Raw genomic sequence first — 20584 nt, 5'->3', positions numbered from 1 at the left:
CCTAACAGCCAGAAGAGAACAACAGTAAATCAAGGTCACATCTTATCTCATTTATCTGTTTCCATGCATGACTCTGCCAATCACCACCTGCCATGGCCCCCACCTGTTCTCCTCCTGGGCGAGTTTGAGCTGGCTGTCCAGACGGAGGGCCAATACTTGTTTCTGGTGGAGGGCATCATTGAGCTTCTCCTCCAATTCCTCAATCTGCAAAGGTGGAGCACACTCCATTTAAACAAATATTCGATAAGGGGGTCCTCTTGCTCTCCTGAGCACCGTCTCGGGTTAGACGCGTCCCTACCTTGGTCAGATGGTCGGCCTTCAGGTTGTCTATTACCAGGTTCCTCTGAGATAACTCGATTTTCAGCAGCTGGAGGTTGTGGAGCAGCTCCTTCCTTTCGATCAGCTGACGGGTCACCTTCTGAGAGCCGTCCCGTTGCTCGTCGGAGGAGGAGACGTCTTCGGTGGGTACAGTGGTCTCCAAGCTGATCTCCTCCGACTCCATGTCCAAGGAACTGGACGTATTCGCCGTCGGAACCATCTGCTGCTTTTTAGGAGCCATTTTTCTTATTGAAGGGTGTGTCTCGGATTCGCGTCCGCTTTTAGTTTGTTAGCTTACTTAACAAGGTCCTCCGAGATTAAGGATTAGACAGAGAATCAAGAGTCCGTTGACATCACACCGTTTGCTTCGTCGAAGTGGATTTGTAACGGAATATGCAAACGCATTGCCAATCTAAAATGGGGAATCTGCAATCCCGCACCTGAGTTTACGTATAAACAAACATTAACTACCTACAACAATAAGGTAATAAGGGCACGGTAGACTGTTGACATATTCAAGATGGCACCAACAGGTGACCGGCTGTTTTTGTTTTCAAGGGTCCCGCTCCGTACCGCCTGGTGACCGCCAGCTCAACGAGGAGGAAGCGAGTGACGCACGACGATCAAACGCATGACAAGCTTCCGCTATGACGCCCTCTATAGCAACCAACCAAGTCAGTGTCAAAACTCCGTAGTTTTAGATGGCGTTAAGCGTTAGATTGAATGTGTAAATTGAGCTTCACCCGTGAAATGTGAACGAACATCCACGTGTATGTAATCTAGTGAGAGAAAGGCACAAATTGTACAGTACCATGCCACGACTGTAGAGGGCGACATGTGGTTTATCGTCTACAAAACCCTTATTCGCAAGCCGATGGTTTGTTTTCGTTGAACATGGGGTAGATGGAGTACAAAAAAAACACGGAGTTCAGAGTCGTTCCTAAATATAAGCCTATGAATTAGGAGTTTGATTTTTTTTAAATTTTGCTTTAATAACAATATTTACTACTTGAATATTGTTATAAAGAAGAAATACATATGTTAAATACGTGACGCGACGTTAAAATTCCACATTTCTTACTTATGGGGACTTTTCTAAACACGAACTCCGGGAAAAATCTGTCGGTCCAGTTGGTGAGACTACGCATGGTTAGCGCCTTGTGTTTTCTGGTTATTCTTTAATGGTAGGAACAGTTTATGTAATTTTACTCATTTCGATGCTTTTACTGACGCCATGTTGAAGTCTAAAACATTTTTAAAGAAGAACCGCGCGGGTGGGGTGGTGAAAATAGTCCGTGAACACTATTTAAGAGATGATATTTGGTGCGGAAGTGAGGTTTGTTCTACGTGCAAGCAAGACTCTACGGCGCTGCAGAGAGACGCCTGCATTGAAAGCAACTTGTGCCCGTATGCACATTACTTGATTCCTGACACAAATGTGGTGTTGCATCAGGTAACCTTTTATTTCGCCTCAGTTATGAATTCTGTTTGGCTGAATTTTGATTTCAGTAGATCTCACCCCATGTATGGTTTGGATTACCTTTATGTTGTGTGTGCTATCTATAGACTGACCTATTCAGATTAGTAGGCAGTAAGAATATGGGTAAACACCAAATCAGCATAGAGCCAATGTAAATTATAGAAAATAATGTATTTCACATGGGAAGAATATATCCAAATTAATGCTTTTCTGGAAATACTGACTGGTTGCCTAATGACGATCACTGATTGAAAGTCAGTTTACCCACCTCATTATTTGCCACTACATCATTGAAGTAAACTTCAGTCGATATGTTTTTCGTCTCCTTTAGATCGATGTGCTGGAGGACCCCCTTATTCGTAATGTAATTATCCTGCAAACTGTACAACGAGAGGTGCGTCACCGAAGTGCACCAGTGTACAAACGTTTGAAAGACATGATTCACGAGAACGAGAAACACTTCTACACTTTCACCAATGAACACCATAGGTAAAAGGGACACCACATTTTGTTTTCCTGTATCACAATAAACTCAGATGTAACAATCACCTCAGATCTAACAATTTTAATCTTTAGATAAATGAAGAAATATTTACATTAGAATGTTATTAGTATTGAAAACATTCCATTCCATTTCCTCAAGTGTATTTGAAATTTCAACTTGCATTCATCTTATTTTTCCCATATCTGCCTCAATTTTATTGAGAGAATCACCAGTTAATATAATATTTAAACCCAACAGGAAAGCACACCTTTATGAATGAAAACAACTAAAAATGTCCTTTGACTTAAGACCAAAAAAAACCCACATTAATGAATGAACAACGAATATAGACACTTCAAACATTCTCCTTTACACACAGATTCCAGACAAGCAAACAGATTGACAGAATTTGTGAAATTGTTGGTTGAAACTCATTCCTGTTTTCTAACCTCCAAGAAATGGAATAGTTTTCATGTTTTATTTTTTGTTTTTGTTTGTTTTTTGTTTTGTTTTGTTGTTTTTTTGGGGGGGGTACATTTCTTATTCTTACAGCAAAACATTCATAGAGCGTGAGCCAGGGGAGAGCGCTAATGATTATAATGACCGTGCCATCCGTGTGGCAGCCAAATGGTACAGCCAACACCTGACACCGGAGGCTGAAGCAGACGGTCTTAAAGTGGTCCTCCTCACCAATGACCAAGGGAACAAGGAAAAAGCACAAGAAAGTGGCCTGCTGGTGTACAAATGTAAGTAATCCCTTAATGAGGCCATGCTAAAAGTGAAAACAATATCTGTTAAGACACCAGAGTACTTCCATGCCCTCTTCATTCTTTCATTCATTATTAACATTTCTTCACAATTTGATCACAGGTGAAGAATACATCAAGAGTCTGATTGCCAATCCTGAGCTGATGGATCGCCTGGCACTGACCAGTGATGAGAAGGTAAACACTTGCATGCTTGTTCTCTATGTTGCGTAATGCATAGATGGATTTATCCTAATAAAGAGATATAGTGAGGCTGTGTCTCACTTTTTACTGTCTAGGCTTGCTCTATTTGTACTACTGCATTGCCCTCTCCCACCTCTGTTAAACCAGTCTTTTCCTTTTTCTCTGCTCCACCAACTTTTACTTTTACCCCCACCCCTCCCTCTACTGCTTGCTTTTTCCATTCCTCTATCTCACTCTTTATGCCATTCCATCTGTTCAGAATGAGATCAGTGGCAGCAAAGTCCTGTTCCCTGAGCATCTCCCTCTGTCCAGGATCCAGGCGGGTATAAAGAGTGGCACCTTCCTCCAGGGTACCTTCAGGGCCAGCAGGGACAACTACCTGGAGGCTACAGTTTTTGTCCAGAGAGAGGGGGAAGACAGCACTGAGGTTTGTGTGTGTGTGTGTGTGTATGTGTGTGTTCGCGCGCGTGCGTGTGTGTGTGTGTGTGTGTGTCTTAACTGTGTGAGAATGATTAATGTGTTTTCTATTTTACAGGGTCTAAATGTTCCAAAGGTAAAAAACTCGGTGGGGGGGGGGGGGGGTGTTAATTTGTGAAAACTGTTTTCTCAGACCAGATGAGTATATGGACAATAGCTAAGCATGAATTGAGGAGAGTTAGGTTTTTGGCCAGGAAATTAATTTCCAATAAATCAGTATCCTCACAAAAATATTTCAATCCAGCTGCTCGCTCTCCTCTCTGCCAGATTTTGCTGCAGGGCCTCCAGAACCTTAACAGGGCGGTGCACCAAGATGTTGTTGCTGTGCAGCTTTTGCCACGAGATCAGTGGGTGGCACCCTCCTCAGTGGTGCTGCAGGATGATGGTGGAGCAAATGACGAAGGTGTCACTGAGGAAGGGAAGGAAGAGAATGCGGTGAGGAAGGGGCTTTCTGACTGGAGAGTGACTAAAATATGCGCAATAATTAGGCATAGTTACTGTCCAGCTTAGTTGTAATACATTGACTTATTCCCAAAGACATTTGAACAGGCCGATTTGTTGTGTACAGAAGTGGGCATATATTTATCTGACGATGTGGTCAATTTTCAGAGAGCTACAATGTAAAACATTAGTGATGTCCTCTCCAATCCTGTTTTGTTTTTAACCAGCTTAAGAGCATAGCAGCTGATGCAGCCAAAAAGCCTACAGGCAAAGTGGTGGGGCTCATCAAGAGGAATAGGAGGCCTTTCTGTGGCATGCTCAATGTCTCCCACATCAAAGAGGTAATATTAGACTTGAATGATGAACGTGCTACCACGTATGTGAAACATTTGTGTGATTGTGTCTCTTTTTATAAGCTTCTAGTGAATTGTTACTCCCACATAATTGAAAGTTTTGGGGGGGGGGGTTTTGTCCCCTAGTTGGCAATCTAGGAGGGGTTTTCTTGTGCATCTTTTAAGGGGGGCAATACATTTCCTTCCTAAATTTTCCATAAATATTTCATTGGTTCTTTTCTTTTTCAGTCCACACGGCACCTTTTCACCCCAGCAGACCGCCGTATCCCCCGAATTCGCATTGAAACACGTCAGGCTTCTACACTGGCTGGCCAAAGGATTATGGTAGCAATTGATGGCTGGCCTAAACATTCTAGATATCCAAATGTGAGTTTAATTCTCTCAAAACCCAAAAGTCCAAATTCTTCTTCTTCATTGGATGGTTATACCCTATCAGAATAACAGCAGTTACTTTCTACATACCCAGATGTAATACATTTCAGTATGAACCATTTAGATCCTCCAGGTATGCTTGAATCCAGTGTATCTGGTGTCATGTTTAACTAGCAAGCATTGAAAAAAAAAATAAAACATGGAGGCTTAAGTGCATACATAGATTTAAAATTGTCTGCGTAGATTCTCTTTCACATGGTCTGCATCCTCCACTCTTGTCAGGGTCATTTTGTACGCAGTCTCGGTAGTGCAGGGGACAAGGAGACGGAGACAGAGGTGCTGCTACTTGAACATGACGTCCCCCACCAGGACTTTTCCCAAGCCGTGCTTAGTTTCCTGCCCAAGATGCCCTGGACCATCACACCAGAGGTAACTACTGTACCTCTGCAGCCAGTGGTGTCAGTGATGTTGACATGACAATGGTTTTGGTGTTTTGTGTTTAACATACAGTAGCTTAATGCACCTTTTGATTTATATCTGTAAGTGCTCCCACAGTTTTTGCCTTAATTTAAAAGTGCTACCATCAGCCTGCATTTTGAGGTTTATTGCAAGCATGTATGGTGTGAACATTCCACCAAGACAAATTCCCTGTGTTTGCTATTAGCCAAACTTACAAATGAAACTGATTACGGTGTGTGTGCGCTTGTGGCAGGACATGGCAGTGAGAGCGGATCTAAGGCATCTTACTGTGTGCAGTGTCGATCCTCCAGGATGTACCGACATAGATGATGCCCTGCACTGCAGAGAGCTGGACAATGGAAACCTGGAGGTACACACACACACACGAACACACAAAAATGCACACACTAACCTTTTGATCTCTCTATTTGATGTACCTTTGACTGTATTCTTGCTTATTTATTTGTTTATTTAAATGTTTTTTAAATTGTTTATATCTTATAATGGCAACACGGTGGCGCAGGGGTTAGCACCGTCGCCTCACAGCACGAAGGTCCTGGGTTCGAGACCCGAGGTAGTCCAACCTTGGTGGGTCATCCCGGGTTGTCCTCTGTGTGGAGTTTGCATGTTCTCCCTGTATCTGCGTGGGTTTCCTCCGGGGGCTCCAGTTTCCTCCCACAGTCCAAAGACATGTAGGTCAGGTGAATTGGCCATACTAAATTGTCCCTAGGAATGTGTGTGTGTGTGTGTGTGTGTGTGAGGTCCGCTAGCCCCAGGGCTGCCATGCCGCCTGCGAGTTTCGCTAGCCCCGCAGCTGCCACGCTGCCTGTGAGGTCCGCTAGCCCCGCGGCTGCCACGCCGCCGATGAGTTCCGCTAGCCCCGCGGCTGACACGCCGTCTGTGAGGTCCACTAGCCCCGCGGCTGCAACACCGCCTGTGAGTTTCGCTAGCACCGCGGCTGCCACGCCGCCTGTGAGGTCTGCTAGCCCCGCGGCTGCCATGCCGCCTGTGAGGTCCGCTAGCCCCGCGGCTGCCACGCCGCCGGTGAGTTCCGCTAGCCCCGCAGCTGCCACGCCGCCTGTGAGGTCCGCTAGCCCCGCAGCTGCCACGCCGCCTGTGAGGTCCGCTAGCCCCGCGGCTGCCACGCCGCCGGTGAGTTCCGCTAGCCCCGCAGCTGCCACGCCGCCTGTGAGGTCCGCTAGCCCCACGGCTGCCAGGCCGCCTTCGAGTGCTGCGGCCGCCTTCGAGTGCTGCGGCTGGCGGGCCGCCGTCGAGACCCGCGGCTGCCAGGCCGCCTTCGAGTCCCACGGCTGGCAGTCCGCGTTCGAGTCTCGCAGCTGCCAGGGCGCCTTCGTGTTCCGCGGCTGGTAGGCCGCCTTCGAGTTCCGCGGCTGCCAGGCCACCTTCGAGTCCCGCGGCTGGCGGGCCGCTGTCGAGACCCGCGGCTGTCAGGCTGCCTTCGAGTCCCACGGCTGGCAGGCCGCCTTCGAGACCCGCGGCTGGCAGACCGCCTTCGAGTTCCGCGGCTGGCGGGCCGCCGTCAAGACCCGCGGCTGCCAGGCTGCCTTCGAGTCCCGCGGCTGCCACGCCGCTTTCGAGTCCCGCGGCTGCCAGGCTGCCTTCGAGGCCCGCGGCTGGCAGGCCGCCTTCGAGTTCCGCGGCTGGCAGGCCGTCTTCGAGTTCCGCGGCTGGCAGGCCGCTTTCGAGTTCTGCGGCTGCCAGGCCACCTTCAAGGCCCGCGGGTGCAGGCCGCCATTGAGTTCCGCGGCTGGCAGGCCGCCTTCGAGTCTCGCGGCTGCCAGGCCGCCTTCGAGTCTCGCAGCTAGCAGGCCGCCTTCGAGTTCCACGGCTGGCAGGCCGCCTTCGAGTTCCGCGGCTGCCACGCCGCCTTCGTGTCCCACGGCTGCCATGCCGTCTTTGAGTCCCGCGGCTGCCAGGCCGCCTTCGAGACCAGCTTGCCCCGCGGCCATCCCGCCGCCTCTGAGGCCTGGGCGCCCTCCCGATCGGTCCCGGCCCTCGGGTCCCCCGCCGGAGATGTTCTGCCTCTGGCGTCCTGGTCGCCCACCCAACCGTTCCCAGCCCTCGGGCCGCCCGCCTGAGATCCCTGACCCGGGCTTCCTTCGTGGGAGGGGGAGTTGTGACAACCCCGGGGTCAGCCCGGCTTCAGCCCCATGGCCAACGCACCTGGCCTCAATGAGAGGGAGACTGAGCGACACACCTGACCCCAATCGGAGGTTGATGAGGAGCCCCAGGATAAAAGGGAGCCAGAGACAGCCGCCCCGGGGGGAGAGAGAAAGCTAGAGTTGCGTTGGCTGCCCAGCGTAGGAGCCAACGAAGACGGGAGTCAGCCGGCTCAGACGAGGAGCAACACTCTTGTTGAACGTTTCTCTCGTGTGTTTTGTGAATAAATGCCCACAGCGGGCTCAACCTGCCCACGGTGTCTGTTTCGTTGTTGGGTCGGGTGCTAAGTTCCCCCGTGGTTGTCACAGTGTGTGTGTGTGTGGGGGCCCTGTGATGGCCTGGTGGCCTGTCCAGGGTCTCTCCCCGCCTACTGCCCAATGACTGCTGGAGTAGGCTCCAGCATTCCCATGACCCTGAGAGCAGGATAAGCGGTTAACATAATGAATGGATGGATATCTTATACTTTTATAAATTTACATTTTAAATTCTTTATATTTTTCTTTCATCACCTTATTTTAATTGTTTTCATCATAATCCTTGTCTTATCGGCTCTAATTCTCATCATTTTAATTATGCTCTTGTGACTTTATCCTGACCATGTTTTACCTTGTTCTGAGGAGCAGATCTGGGATTATGTCCTATATTATTATTGTATTTTGTTGTTTTATCTTGACTATGTGCATTATTTTATCCTGTTGTGTAAAGTACTTGGTAACGTTGTTTAGAAAAGTGCGATTCAAATAAAGTTTATTGTTATTATTACTTGCCCCAGGTTGGTGTACACATTGCTGACGTCAGTCACTTCATAAGACCTGGTAATGCTCTGGATAAAGAGGCTGCCAACCGTGGTACCACTGTCTATTTGTGTGGCAGGGTAGGTAGAAAAATACACACTTATGTTGATAATGTCACTACTTTCATGTACTTCAGTGAAGTACTCACTACAGATTTTGGTCAAGGGCCACCGTCTTTTACTTCAGAAAAAGCTTTTATTCATTATCATTCTTCAGCAGGGTTCTCTATTATGATGAATTTAAAACTTTTATTTTTTTTAAACTCTATAATGATTTTAATGGAAGTTACATGTTATGTTTGTTGCTGTGTCCACCAGAGGATAGACATGGTTCCTGAACTGCTCAGCTCCAACCTTTGTTCATTGCGGTGTAATGTGGAGAGGTGAGGACTTGACAGACAACAATGCAATCTTCTAGAAGTGCGTTTTTATTATGCCTGACCCCTTGAAAAGGGCACAGAGCCTAAACATCAGCCTTTTTTTTCTTTCCTAAAACTAAAATGCAGATACTTCACTTCCATCAGTAATCACTTAATGCAGTGACCTGGGTAAGATCAGTTTCTCTAATTCTTCTCCCTCTGTCCCGACCAGGCTGGCTTTCTCATGTATCTGGGAGATGAACCACAAGGCTGAGATTCTAAAGACCAGATTCACTAAAAGTGTAATCAACTCCAAGGTAGGAAGTAGGACACGCATATACTCACACTCAAAGTAACTTTATCTCTTTTGCCTTGGTGAAGACAAATGTGAGTAATTTATATTTCAACAATATTGTTGTACTCAGCGTCCGGGTAGCGTAGTGGTCTATTCCGTTGCCCCAACACGGGGATCGCCGGTTCGAATCCCCGTGTTACTTCCAGCTTGGTCGGGTGTCTCTACAGACACAGTTGGCCATGTCTGCGGGTGGGAACCCAGAAGTGGGTGTGTGTCCTGGTCGCTGCACTAGCGCCTCCTCTGGTTGGTCGGGGCGTCTGTTCGGGGGGACTGGGGGGAAAAGCGTGATCCTCCCACGCGCTACATCCCACCGGCGAAACTCCTCACTGTCAGGTGAAAAGAAGCAGCTGGCAACTCCACATGAATCGGAGGAGGCATGTGGTTGTCTGCAGCCCTCCCCGGATCGGCAGAGGGGCTGAAGCAGCGACCAGAATGGCTCGGAAGAGTGGGGTAATTGGCCGGATACAATTGGGGAGGAAAAAAAGGGGGGGGGGTCCCCCAAAAATTTACATTTCAACAATATTGTTGTACTTGTATTGACATTGTAATGTTTGTCTTCACTGGCTTGTACATTGTTGTTTCTCTAAACAAGCAAACTTCATCACATTTTCAGATATCCTTCAATCGATTATTTGATATGGAACTTTTGATATAGAGAATTTGATATTGTCCTTGTTCCCTTTTCACCTCGCTTGCCTCTGGTTTTGTCAAGGCATCTTTAACCTACGCCGAGGCCCAGATGAGAATCGATGACACTACAATGAATGATGACATAACCAAGAGCCTGCGAGGCCTCAACAAGCTAGCCAAGATCCTCAAGAAGCAGAGGATAGAGAAAGGGTATATATGTGGGGGTGGAGTAGTCAGTTACACAAATCCACACTTAAAGTGATACTGACATCAAAATCTGAAAATTCCTATCGATAGGCTATGTTCAGTGGCCAAAACAGCATGTCTGTGGCCACTCAAGAGAGATCTGTGATTGGCTATAGATGGTGTCCAATGACAAATTCTGCCAGTGGATACGTAAACACCAGTCAGTTTGCATATAGAGTTACACAGCCCTCTATACTACGTATAAGAGCTGTGGATAACTGGATCCATGTCAAACTTCACCGTGCTACCGCTCATGTTCAAAACCCTAAAATAAAAACTTTATATCCACGTAGCTATGTGTTATTGTTGTTTGTAACCGATTTTGAGTACGAAGTCAAAATACTCACCGAATTGTGATTTTAATCGACGTTTATCGGTCAGTTATCATGTCGGCGGATATACGATGTATGAGCGGTAGTGGTAGCATGGTGACATTTGACATGGAGTAGCCAATAGCTTTGAATTCATAAAACCACTCCTATTTTCGGTTATGATTCAAACTCCCAATGTTAAAAAACGTGTTCAGAGGGGCATGTCAGTCTCTCTTTAAGAAAGGGGGTCTACTCTCTAATGTTACATCGTTCGTTATTGCAAATGTTGAATTTTTTTTTTAAATAAAGGGTAGCTTTTTTCATCAGTAATGGAAAGCTGTCTAAAAATGTAATGACACATTCCAATCCTTGGAAAAAGAGGTTTTCTCTGATTAAACTATCTTTCTTATATTATACATGTTATGCTTTCATTTGGTGCAATTTGAGACCGTTACCTAGAAAATGAAAAAATGTCTCTTCCATGAGGCTCCTAACTCAGCCAACATATGGAAAGCATTGTTGAAAAGAAATTTTGAGATATGTGGAAAGAAAGAAGTTCGCAAGATGTGAATGTAATGGTGACAATACATGAAAGATTTAAAGAAAGCCCCGATATGGTTTCCATGTATGTATTACGAGTGATATTTTGTTGTTGTGTTTGTTTTGTTTCAGTGCATTGACGCTGTCATCCTTGGAGGTCCGTTTCCACATAGACAGTGAAACCCATGACCCAATTGACCTCCAGACCAAAGAGCTCATGTAGGTGGACAGTCATGGTTAGCCTTCTGACAAACAGCCGAATCTTTGTCAAGTTGCTTTTGTCCACACATTCTCTTTTTAATGTTTGCACAACCCATAAGGGTTTTTTTTTTCGTTTGGAAAAAAATATTTATTCCATTTCCAAAGTGTTTGATTGCCAGCTACTTGAGGCAGTAACGAGCTGTAAGTCCTCCCCGTCTCGCTTCTTGTCATTATTTAAGAAAGAAAATGGGGTGTGTGACACAAACATTCTTGTTGGTTATTAGGGAGACCAATTCCATGGTGGAGGAGTTTATGTTGTTGGCCAACATTTCAGTTGCCCAGAAGATCTTTGACGAATTCTCTGAATGTGCCTTGCTCAGGAAGCACCCTTCACCTCCTCCATCCAACTACGACATCCTCAATAAGGCTGCCATGTCCAAGGTGAGTGGAGATGTTAGTAAGTAGTTCCATTCTTCTCCTGGATCATCACCTTACCGAGGAGGAGAAGCTTGTGTTTACTAATAATCCCAAGAACAGGGCATCTGGATAGCATAGTGGTCTAATCCGTTGCCTACCAACACGAGAATCCCAGTTCGAATCCCCACGTTGCCTCCGGCTTGGTCAGGCATCCCTACAGACACAATTGGCCATGTCTGCAGGTGGGAAGCTGGATGTAGGTATGTGTCCTGGTCGCTGCACTAGCGCCTCCTCTGGTCGGTCAGGGAGCTTTTTCAAGGGGGAGGGGGAACTGAGGGGAATAGCGTGATCCTCCCACGTGCTATGTCCCCCTGGCAAAACTTCTCACTGTCAAGTGAAAAGAAGTGACTGGCGACTCCACATGTATCAGAGGAGGCATGTGGTAGTCTGCAGCCCCCCCCCCAGATCAGCAGAGGGGGTGGAGCGGTGACCAGGAAGGCTCAGAGGAGTGGGGTAATTGACCGGATACAATTGGAGAGAAAAAGAGGGGACTGTGTGGTGGCTGCAGGCGCATCAGCCACTCCACTTTAAAAGCTGTCACACACAGGTCTCCCCCCACAAGGATCTAAGCCCACCTGAAGACCCACAAGGACCTAGAAAGGGACAGTCATACTCGACCCCGAGTAACTGCCAATGATGATGATGATGAGTTGCATTAGGGTTTAAAATGATATGCTAGCTTCTTCACTACAGTTAATTTGGCTGTGTCTTTCCCCTGTTTTGTGTGAATGGCAGTTTAATCTGACTTGCACATTGTGCTTTCTACAAAATGTATGTTACCTTACTTTCTGATGACACAGCTACTGGAAAACATCAAACTGGGTCACCACTGTGTGCAAGGAAAGGGAGGCTTTTAAGTAGCAAATTAAATGCCATTGTGTTTTTCAAAAATAAACCAAATGATTTAGTTTTACTTGCAATTGTCAAGAGTCTCATACTACATGATGTGTTACTAAAGAAGCAAATTTGTGAGCAAGTAATTTGAGAGCGAGAGGAAGCGTAGGTTTCTGGAAACCTTACAAAGTAGGCCAGTGTTTGCACTTAAAGTTAGTCTCTTTATAGAAAGACATAACCTAAATTACTAAAATATGAATTATAAGAATTAAGACTGGGAGATAAAGTTAGATGTATTTCCTGGTGACTGATCAATAATCCAGTGTAAATTCAAGATTAAGAGATAAACATGGGGGAAAGAGAAAAGTCAGTCAGCTTTTGATGATTACTTGTAAACTTAAAATCTTAGGTTCAAGCAGACTTTAATTGTGTCTGTCCTTTAACCAACAATGGGGTCATATTTTGTAATGAGTCAATAGTAATTAATAAACGAGTAATAGGACGCTCATAAGGTCTTCCAACACACTTTTAAACATTACCAGATGGCTTAAAAATAATTAGAACCGTCTTCTAATTTTTAAATCATGTATATTAACTATAAGGTAAACAAATTAAAATTTAGAATCATGATCAATTTAGAACTTCAACCTGAAATTTCAGAACCTGAAGATTAAATTTAGGTTTTTGCTATGACAAAACTTTTACTACAAACACTCTAGTCTACTAAGTGCTATTAGGAAGAGTTTAAGTTTAGATAAAATAAAAGGAAGAAGGCACTAGATACAGCAGTCTAAACTGTATTAATAAGATTGTTATTCATATTTTAAAGCCATCTGCTAATGTTAGCAAGTTTGTTGTAAATGCTTATAATTGCCCTATTACTTATTCATAGATAGATTATTTTATTAGCCACATCACCAAGGCCGGTCATGTGGCTCATTAATAACAATTTACAGCTACTTATTCATAAAGTGTGACCCAACAGTACTGAAGTGTTAACCTACTCATTTTCATCCCTCCGTAGGGCCTGGTGATCCACACAGACTCAGCCAAGGCTCTGGCAGACTCCCTTGATGGGGCCGAAGTGAAAAACTTCCCTTACTTCAATACGCTACTGCGTATCCTGGCAACACGCTGCATGATGCAGGCTGTCTATTTCTGCTCTGGCATGGACAGTGACTTCCACCACTATGGCTTGGCCTCACCCATATACACACACTTTACATCACCTATTAGGAGGTAGGTGAATGCATACACCGTTCTCATTGGGTCAGCTGCAGGATCATGTTGATTGTATAAGTTGATGATTTGTTGGGGTTGGCACTTACGTTACTGTCTCAACAGACACACACTTGTCAAATCACTGTACCGATTTCAAAGGTCCCTGTCATTCATCTGTCTGAGCTTCTTCCCTGCACTTCCATCCAACTCCCAATACTGCCCCAATGTCGCTTACTTTCTACGTAGTTCACCTGCTTTCTCTCTTTTGCTTCACTCCTTCCTTTCTTCCTCCCTCAATTTCGTTTCTCCTCCACTTCCTTATGCAGGTACTCGGACATCATCGTTCATCGTCTGCTGGCCGTGGCCATAGGAGCAGACAGCACATACCCAGACCTGCTCGACAAACACAAGCAGTCTGCACTCTGTAACAACCTAAACTACAGACACAAGATGTCTCAGTACGCACAGAGAGCATCTGTGGCCTTCCACACACAGGTGATTTACACATGCACATAAATTTATGACAAAAGTGGTGAGGGCTGACCTACCATCTAGTTGTATTCAAAGTCCTACCATAGCCTATAATAGCTAGAGCCTTTTAGCCCAATTGTAACCCTTTTAAGCATCTTTCTCCTTACAAGGAAGGTCTCCTCCCAGCTTTCTAACCTTATGAAGACTTTTTTGTCCTTCACAAATGTATTATTACAGAAATAAACACTCATGTCCAACAGCACATTCCCTTACAAATCAATATTCTTCATTCACATTAAAGGCCTTTGCATGCAGAGTCGGAATTTAGCATCCGAAAAATGTTGCATATTAGAAAATAAATATGACCGCACGTTTGGTCCATTTAAGTGGCAATCTCAAAGATTCTTGCTTAAATGTTCGTTAAGGTACTGTCTTTTGCCAGACTAGGTGACACAGTGATGATTCAACCTATCGGACACTGATAAAAGCCCTTGCATTTACCGTAATACAGAGAATACAAATGTGTGAGGGCATCCGGGTAGCATAGCGGTCTATTCCGTTGCCTACCAACATGGGGATCGCTGGTTCGAATACCTGTGTTACCTGCGGCTTGGTCAGGCGTCCCTACAGACACAATTGGCCGTGTCTGCGGGTGGGAAGCTGGATATGGGTATGTATCCTGGTCGCTGCACTAGCACCTCCTCTGGTCGGTCGGGGGCCCCTGTTCAAGGGGGAGGGGGAACTGGGGGAATAGCGTGATCCTTCCACATGCTACGTCCCTCTGGCGAAACTCCTCACTGTCAGGTGAAAAGAAGCGGCTGGCGACTCCACATGTATTGGAGGAGGAATGTGGTAGTCTGCAGCCCTCCCTGGATCGGCAGAGGGGGTGGCGCAGCGACTGGAACGGCTCGGAAGAGTGGGGTAATTGGCCGGGTGCAATCTGGGAGAAAAGGAGGGAAAAAAATCCAAAAAGGAAAAGAAATACAAATGTGTGTTTGTGGTGACATTCACAGCAAGAATCCCAAGCATCGCAAAGGTAGTAACATGTTCACATGATCCAGCAGTGCTTGGTCCTCCAGAGGATAGGCAGAACAAACACTTTGTGTTCTGGCATTGTGGTGGAAGATTCCTGGGAAGTGTATGCCAAAAAAAAACAAAAAACATATCCAGAATCTTCAAGATGCGCACTTTAAATGTTCATACCAACTACAAAAAAGTTATCTGTCATAAATATTCCCAAAACACTTTCAATTTTCAGTTTTTCCATAGCCATCGGTAAGCTCTAAGAAATTTTTAGGGTTGTTGGACCACAATGAAAGGTTTTGAAAAAATGCATACAAAAAATTTGGACTTGGTGTGCAAAGGCCTTACCACGCGTTTTCCCTTTCCAGTTGTTCTTCAAGAATCGAGGCATCCTCAACGAAGAGGGTTTCATTCTCTTTGTGCGGAAGAACGCCATCATCGTCCTCATCCCAAAGTTTGGCCTTGAGGGAACGGTCTTCTTTGACAGCAAAGACAAGACTACTTGTCCAAGTCTCATTTTTGATGATGAGGTACTGGCTCCTCATGTAACTCACCAACAATACACTACTTGATTATGTACATCGATTCATTAGGTTTTGTTTTTTTTCTTTCATAACTGAAAGGGTATAGTTGGGGTGTTAGACTCATCACATTGATAAGCTTAACTGATGCTGTCACAGCACTGTGGCGAAGACCTGGTATGAATCCCTCTTCTCTCTTCAGGGCCCCACACTGAAAGTAGAGCAGCACACCTTCCACATGTTTGACAAGGTGATAGTGACCATCAGTCTAGATGAATCCAACATTCAGCACCAGAAGATCCGCATGGCTCTGGTTAAACCAGTGGTAAGAACTGAGGAATGTATATGAGTTATACCTGTTTGCCATCAAAAGGAAACTTCTGTAACATGCCATACGTCATTAGAATTGGCAAGTAGGTTAACCACAAATGCATGTTGTTAATAGAAAAATACAGTTTTACCTTTTCTTTCGTCATCTGCATTTGTTGCAAATATACAGGCTAATTTTGTTCCTGGTATTATTCTAGATCCATGGTGTGAGTGTTCCAGCCCCAGAGGAGGGCCCAAAGAGCAAGAAACCCAAATTGGATAGCTGACACAGAACTTAGCACAGAATCTATCGCCACAAGAGTCATCACCCAAATGAGGAAATCCTCAGGTTTTTAAGTCTTTGAGAATGGCAGATGGAGTAGTACATTTCTTTAAAGCAATTGTTTTGATGTATTAATGTTTTATCTCTTAAACCACAGTGAATCTGCACTGTCCATGCTCTTACACATGGTTCAGAGACAAATACATGCCCCCTCAAAAGGGTTTACGTCAAGGTATTGTATGCAGAATTTCTATCTAAAAGGCAGTTTATCTGCTCATTGATGTAAACTTTTACCAGTGCATCCCATTAATTGTGATACTCCGCATTTCCAATGTAGACTCTCAAATAACACAATGCTCAACATGACTATTAAAGCATAGTTTTTCCACTTTCAAACTATAGCCACTGTCTGCTGTTTACTGGTGTAATACAATTATATGGCTAAAAGTGCATCAAGATTTTACTCCACCAAGACACATAGCTATTTAGTACTGCATAGAAAATTATTAGCAATGCATTGCACATTATCTTTTAATATTGTTATATTGTTGTTACATTGTTTAATATTGTTACATTGCACGGTGGCGCATGGTTAGTGCGATTGCCTCACAGCAAGAAGGTCCTGGGTTCAAGCCACACAGTTGTCCAACCTTGGGGGTCATCCCAGGTTGTCCTCAGTGTGGAGTTTGCATGTTCTCCCCATGTCTGCGTGGGTTTCTCTGGGTGCTCCGGTTTCCTCCTACAGTCCAAAGGCATGTAGGTCAGGTGAATCGGCCATCCTAAATTGTCCCTAGGTGTGAATGTGTTGGCCCTGTGATGGACTGGCAACCTGTCCAGGGTGTCTCCCCGCCTGCCGCCCAATGACTGCTGGGATGGGCTCCAGCATCCCATCCATCCATCCATCATCCAAACCGCTTATCCTGCTCTCAGGGTCGCGGGGATGCTGGAGCCTATCCCAGCAGTCATTGGGAGGCAGGCAGGGAGACACCCTGGACAGGCCGCCAAGCCATCACAGGACCGAACTATATAGGGCCGATACATATCTATATATATCCCGGGGCAGCACGGTGGCACAGTGGCTAGCGTGGTCGCCTCACAGCAAGAAGGTCCTTGATTCGAGCCCCAGGGTAGTTCAACCTTAGGGGTCGTCCTCTGTGTGGAGTTTGCATGTTCGCCCTGCATCTGCGTGAGTTTCCTCCGGGTGTTCCAGTTTCCTCCCACAGTCCAAAGACATATAGGTCAGGTGAATTGCCCCTAGGTATGAATGTGTGTGAGTGTGTATGTCGGCCCTGTGTGATGGCCTGGTGGCCTGTCCAGAGTGTCTCCCCCGCCTGCTGCCCAATGACTGCTGGGATAGGCTCCAGCAACCCCATGACCCTAAGAGCAGGATAAGCGGTTCGGATAATGGATGGATGGATATACATCTCACAACCCGAATTTGGATAAGCGGTTTTGATAATGGATGGATGGATATTACTGTTCTAAAATTCACAATGTGATACTGTGGGAGTGCAGGAATGAGGAGACGGAGAGATCGAGTCGAGTCAATTCCGTTTACTCGCCACACAAAACAACACCGATACAGCACAATCTCTCGTGGCAACCAGCTAACCGCTAGGCTGCTGCAAACATGGCTCACCCCAGAAACTGAGCAGTGCCTCCGTCAGCACACTTGAATGTCTGCCTTAAAGGAGCAGCAGCCCCTGGTGAATCTACCCTGAATTGTGTATCGCCACAATACTACCTGATCTAAAATTTCACTGAATGCACTCATCAAAGTATTGAAATGAGACAATTATGGAACAGATTGTAGCCTTAGATGAGACATATACCGTTTAGGTAGGTTTAATGACAATGTTTCAACCCAAACTTAAAATTGATGTGTGCACATGGCTCATTCAGTCAGCTTTTAATAAGTAACAAGTATTATTCAGAGTGATAACACAATAAATATTAATGAAGACTTGCAAGAAACCTAACTTGATATTGAACTGTGTCACTGCTGAGTTGTTCATTTAAAAAAATGCCATGAGTGTAAATGCAATTAGAAGAGTGCAGATCCCGCCAGTCGTATCTCCTCTTCTCAGGTGCTCGGACTTAGGCGAAAAACCTGCTGAGGAATTGGCACTCAATTGAGTTATAAAACAGGTTTTTCAAAGGTTTTGAATCATTACATTACATTACATGTACATCTTTACTTGCCACATCATTTCTACAGCCTATGCTTGCAATCTCCCCAGCCAAACCAGGACCAACACCAACAAAAAAAATCATTGAATTCAATAGCAATTAAGGCCATCTCGTTGATAGTTTTATTATTCTTGGTTAGGAAGTAATTTGGGCATCCAGTTTTCCCCTTTTTATTTTTAATAATATCATTCAATACCTTCCATGTATTTTTTAATGTTTTTATTGTCTTCTAGTAATTTGCTATAGTAATGCCTTTTGCTGCTTCTCATAACTTTCATCAGTTTGTTTTTATATATCTTATATTTGTATTCCAATTCTTTTGTTCTTTTATTTAAAAACTTTATATAATAAATTTTTCTTCTTACATGCGTTTAATATTCCCTTAGGTAGCCATTGCTTTTCAGCAAATTTCTGTTTTACTACTTTCTTAACTAGTTACCAGTTTTTTTTTCATGAAGAGCCGTTATTGACAAAAATGTGTCATAGGCTTCGCGTACATCTTCCAGACTTCCACATAGACTTTATTCCCGTCTTGTACCATCAGATCATTTTTAAAAGAATTGTCCCTTTTGTTTTTTGTCTAATTTTTTTGTATGCTGTAATGCCCTTATTTGCCCCTGTACAGCTCTGAATGACTACAAACACTGGCAGATGGTCACTTGTGTCATTTATTATTAGCCCACTTATTACTTTCCTATCAATGACATTAGTGAATATATGATCAATTAGTGTAGCACTGTGAGTTGTTGTTCTGGTCGGGCGTGTGATTGAGGGATACAGGCTCATACTGTACATTGAATCAATGAATTCTGTAGTGGTGTTGTGTTCAAGTGGGTTTAACAATCAATATTCAAGTCCCCACAAACAAAAACCATTTTATTATGTGTTCTCATACATCTCCAATAATTTATCCCTAAAGGTACCAATACATGATCCTGGAGTTCTGTATACACAGCTTATTAGTATGTTTTTTTATTTCTCTTTTTCTATTTCTGCAGTAATGCATTCCATGATATTGTCTACTACTTGTGACATACTTTTGATAGATTTACAATTATAGTTTTTGTCAATGTATAAAGCAAGCCCTCCACCCTTTTTTTGATTCCTATTTGTAGAATATATCCCTGGCAGCACAGTGGTTAGCACGGTGGCTTCACAGCAATAAGGTCTGGGGTTCAAGCCCCAGGGTAGTATGTTAAACTGTTCCTCTGTTTTTTTATTTCTCTTTTTCTATTTCTGCAGTAATGCATTCCATGATATTGTCTACTACTTGTGACATACTTTTGATAGATTTACAATTATAGTTTTTGTCAATGTATAAAGCAAGCCCTCCACCCTTTTTTTGATTCCTATTTGTAGAATATATCCCTGGCAGCACAGTGGTTAGCACGGTGGCTTCACAGCAATAAGGTCTGGGGTTCAAGCCCCAGGGTAGTATGTTAAACTGTTCCTCAGTATAGTATTCACAATGGCTGTGTGTTGATGTAGAAACGGTTCTCAGTATCATTCCCTATATCATGTCCTTTATGTTCAGTGAATTCAAAGATTTTCAGTCCAACAACTGTTTCATATTCAGAGATCAGTACTTGTTGGTTAATATCTCCAGTTGGAGATGAACGACATGTGTCAAGGAGGCTTGTCATGGGTGTCAGAATTATTATCTTTGCTGTTCTCCATGGGTTGTCATCTCTGATACTTGTCCAGCTCTGCAATGTCTTTGATGGCCCGCACTTGCGCTTCCTCTGATGATCCATTCAGTTTTATGAATACTTTAGTTTGTTGTCCATGTTGATTGAATCCTGTTTTGTTTCCTCAAGATGCATGCCTGTCTGGCGATGTCCGCATTTTTCTTTGTCAGGTGCTCATTGAGATACACATTGGTGTCTTTCAGCTTTCTTCCCTGCTTCAGCAGTAGCGTTTTTTTTTCTGCTCACAAAGCAAATTATTATGGCTGGTTTCACGTTTTTGTTTTTTTTTGGGGAAGAGGATGACACGCCTTGATATCGATAATTAACTGGTTTAGAAGAGCATATAAATACACTACAAATTTATTGATTGAAAGTTAGCATTTCAGTCTGTTCTACCTGTTGGCACCAATGTAAAAAGCAAATGGTTTTGTTAATCATTACAGCATTCAAGGAGGTAACTGTTGTACATGCTCAGTTCATTAATGACTTATCCAAAAAAACAAAAAATTCTCTTCACTTTTATTCACACTAGTATATATGAGCCTCAGGTCTCAAGAGGCGTTGATCTTAAAAAAATGGTCATAATTACAACGGGCAAACTTAACTGCACTGACATG

The 20584-nt window shown here is 44.4% G+C and overlaps 2 protein-coding genes across 2 annotated transcripts in view; one reads left to right on the top strand and one right to left on the bottom strand.

Annotated features, from left to right (window-relative positions):
• Nucleotides 1-884, bottom strand: part of pibf1 (progesterone immunomodulatory binding factor 1) — a 38352-nt gene extending 37468 nt beyond the window's left edge. Inside the window, exons 1-2 of the mRNA XM_056292128.1 lie at nt 299-884; nt 104-204 (exon numbers count right to left, since the gene is read on the bottom strand). Of these exons, the coding sequence (XP_056148103.1) occupies nt 104-204; nt 299-559 (362 nt within the window). The 5' untranslated portion in view covers nt 560-884. The remainder of the gene's footprint in view (nt 1-103; nt 205-298) is intronic.
• A 338-nt stretch (nt 885-1222) lies between these two features.
• Nucleotides 1223-16470, top strand: dis3 (DIS3 exosome endoribonuclease and 3'-5' exoribonuclease). The gene is made up of 21 exons (XM_056291890.1): nt 1223-1771; nt 2130-2287; nt 2835-3028; nt 3153-3226; nt 3492-3659; nt 3977-4144; nt 4378-4491; nt 4732-4869; nt 5158-5304; nt 5588-5704; nt 8288-8389; nt 8627-8691; nt 8900-8984; nt 9735-9862; nt 10882-10968; nt 11235-11391; nt 13286-13500; nt 13809-13977; nt 15345-15506; nt 15700-15822; nt 16025-16470. Exons 1-21 carry the CDS (start codon nt 1553-1555, stop codon nt 16091-16093), a joined length of 2859 nt encoding a protein of 952 aa, XP_056147865.1. The 5' UTR covers nt 1223-1552; the 3' UTR covers nt 16094-16470.
• Nucleotides 16471-20584: the final 4114 nt, after the last annotated feature.

Source organism: Lampris incognitus, chromosome 13, assembly GCF_029633865.1.
Source record: "Lampris incognitus isolate fLamInc1 chromosome 13, fLamInc1.hap2, whole genome shotgun sequence".
NCBI classification, from domain to species: Eukaryota; Metazoa; Chordata; class Actinopteri; order Lampriformes; family Lampridae; genus Lampris; species Lampris incognitus.
The sequence above is the reverse complement of the archived record's forward strand: the minus strand, read 5'-3'. Positions and strand labels throughout refer to the sequence as shown.

Coding starts and splice junctions, on each gene's coding strand:
- dis3 (XM_056291890.1), top strand. CDS start 1,553: ATGTTGAAGTCTAAAACATTTTTAAAGAAGAACCGCGCGGGTGGGGTG. Junction 3,029..3,152: donor TGGCCTGCTGGTGTACAAAT/GTAAGTAATCCC, acceptor ATTTGATCACAG/GTGAAGAATACATCAAGAGT. Junction 5,705..8,287: donor TGGACAATGGAAACCTGGAG/GTACACACACAC, acceptor TACTTGCCCCAG/GTTGGTGTACACATTGCTGA.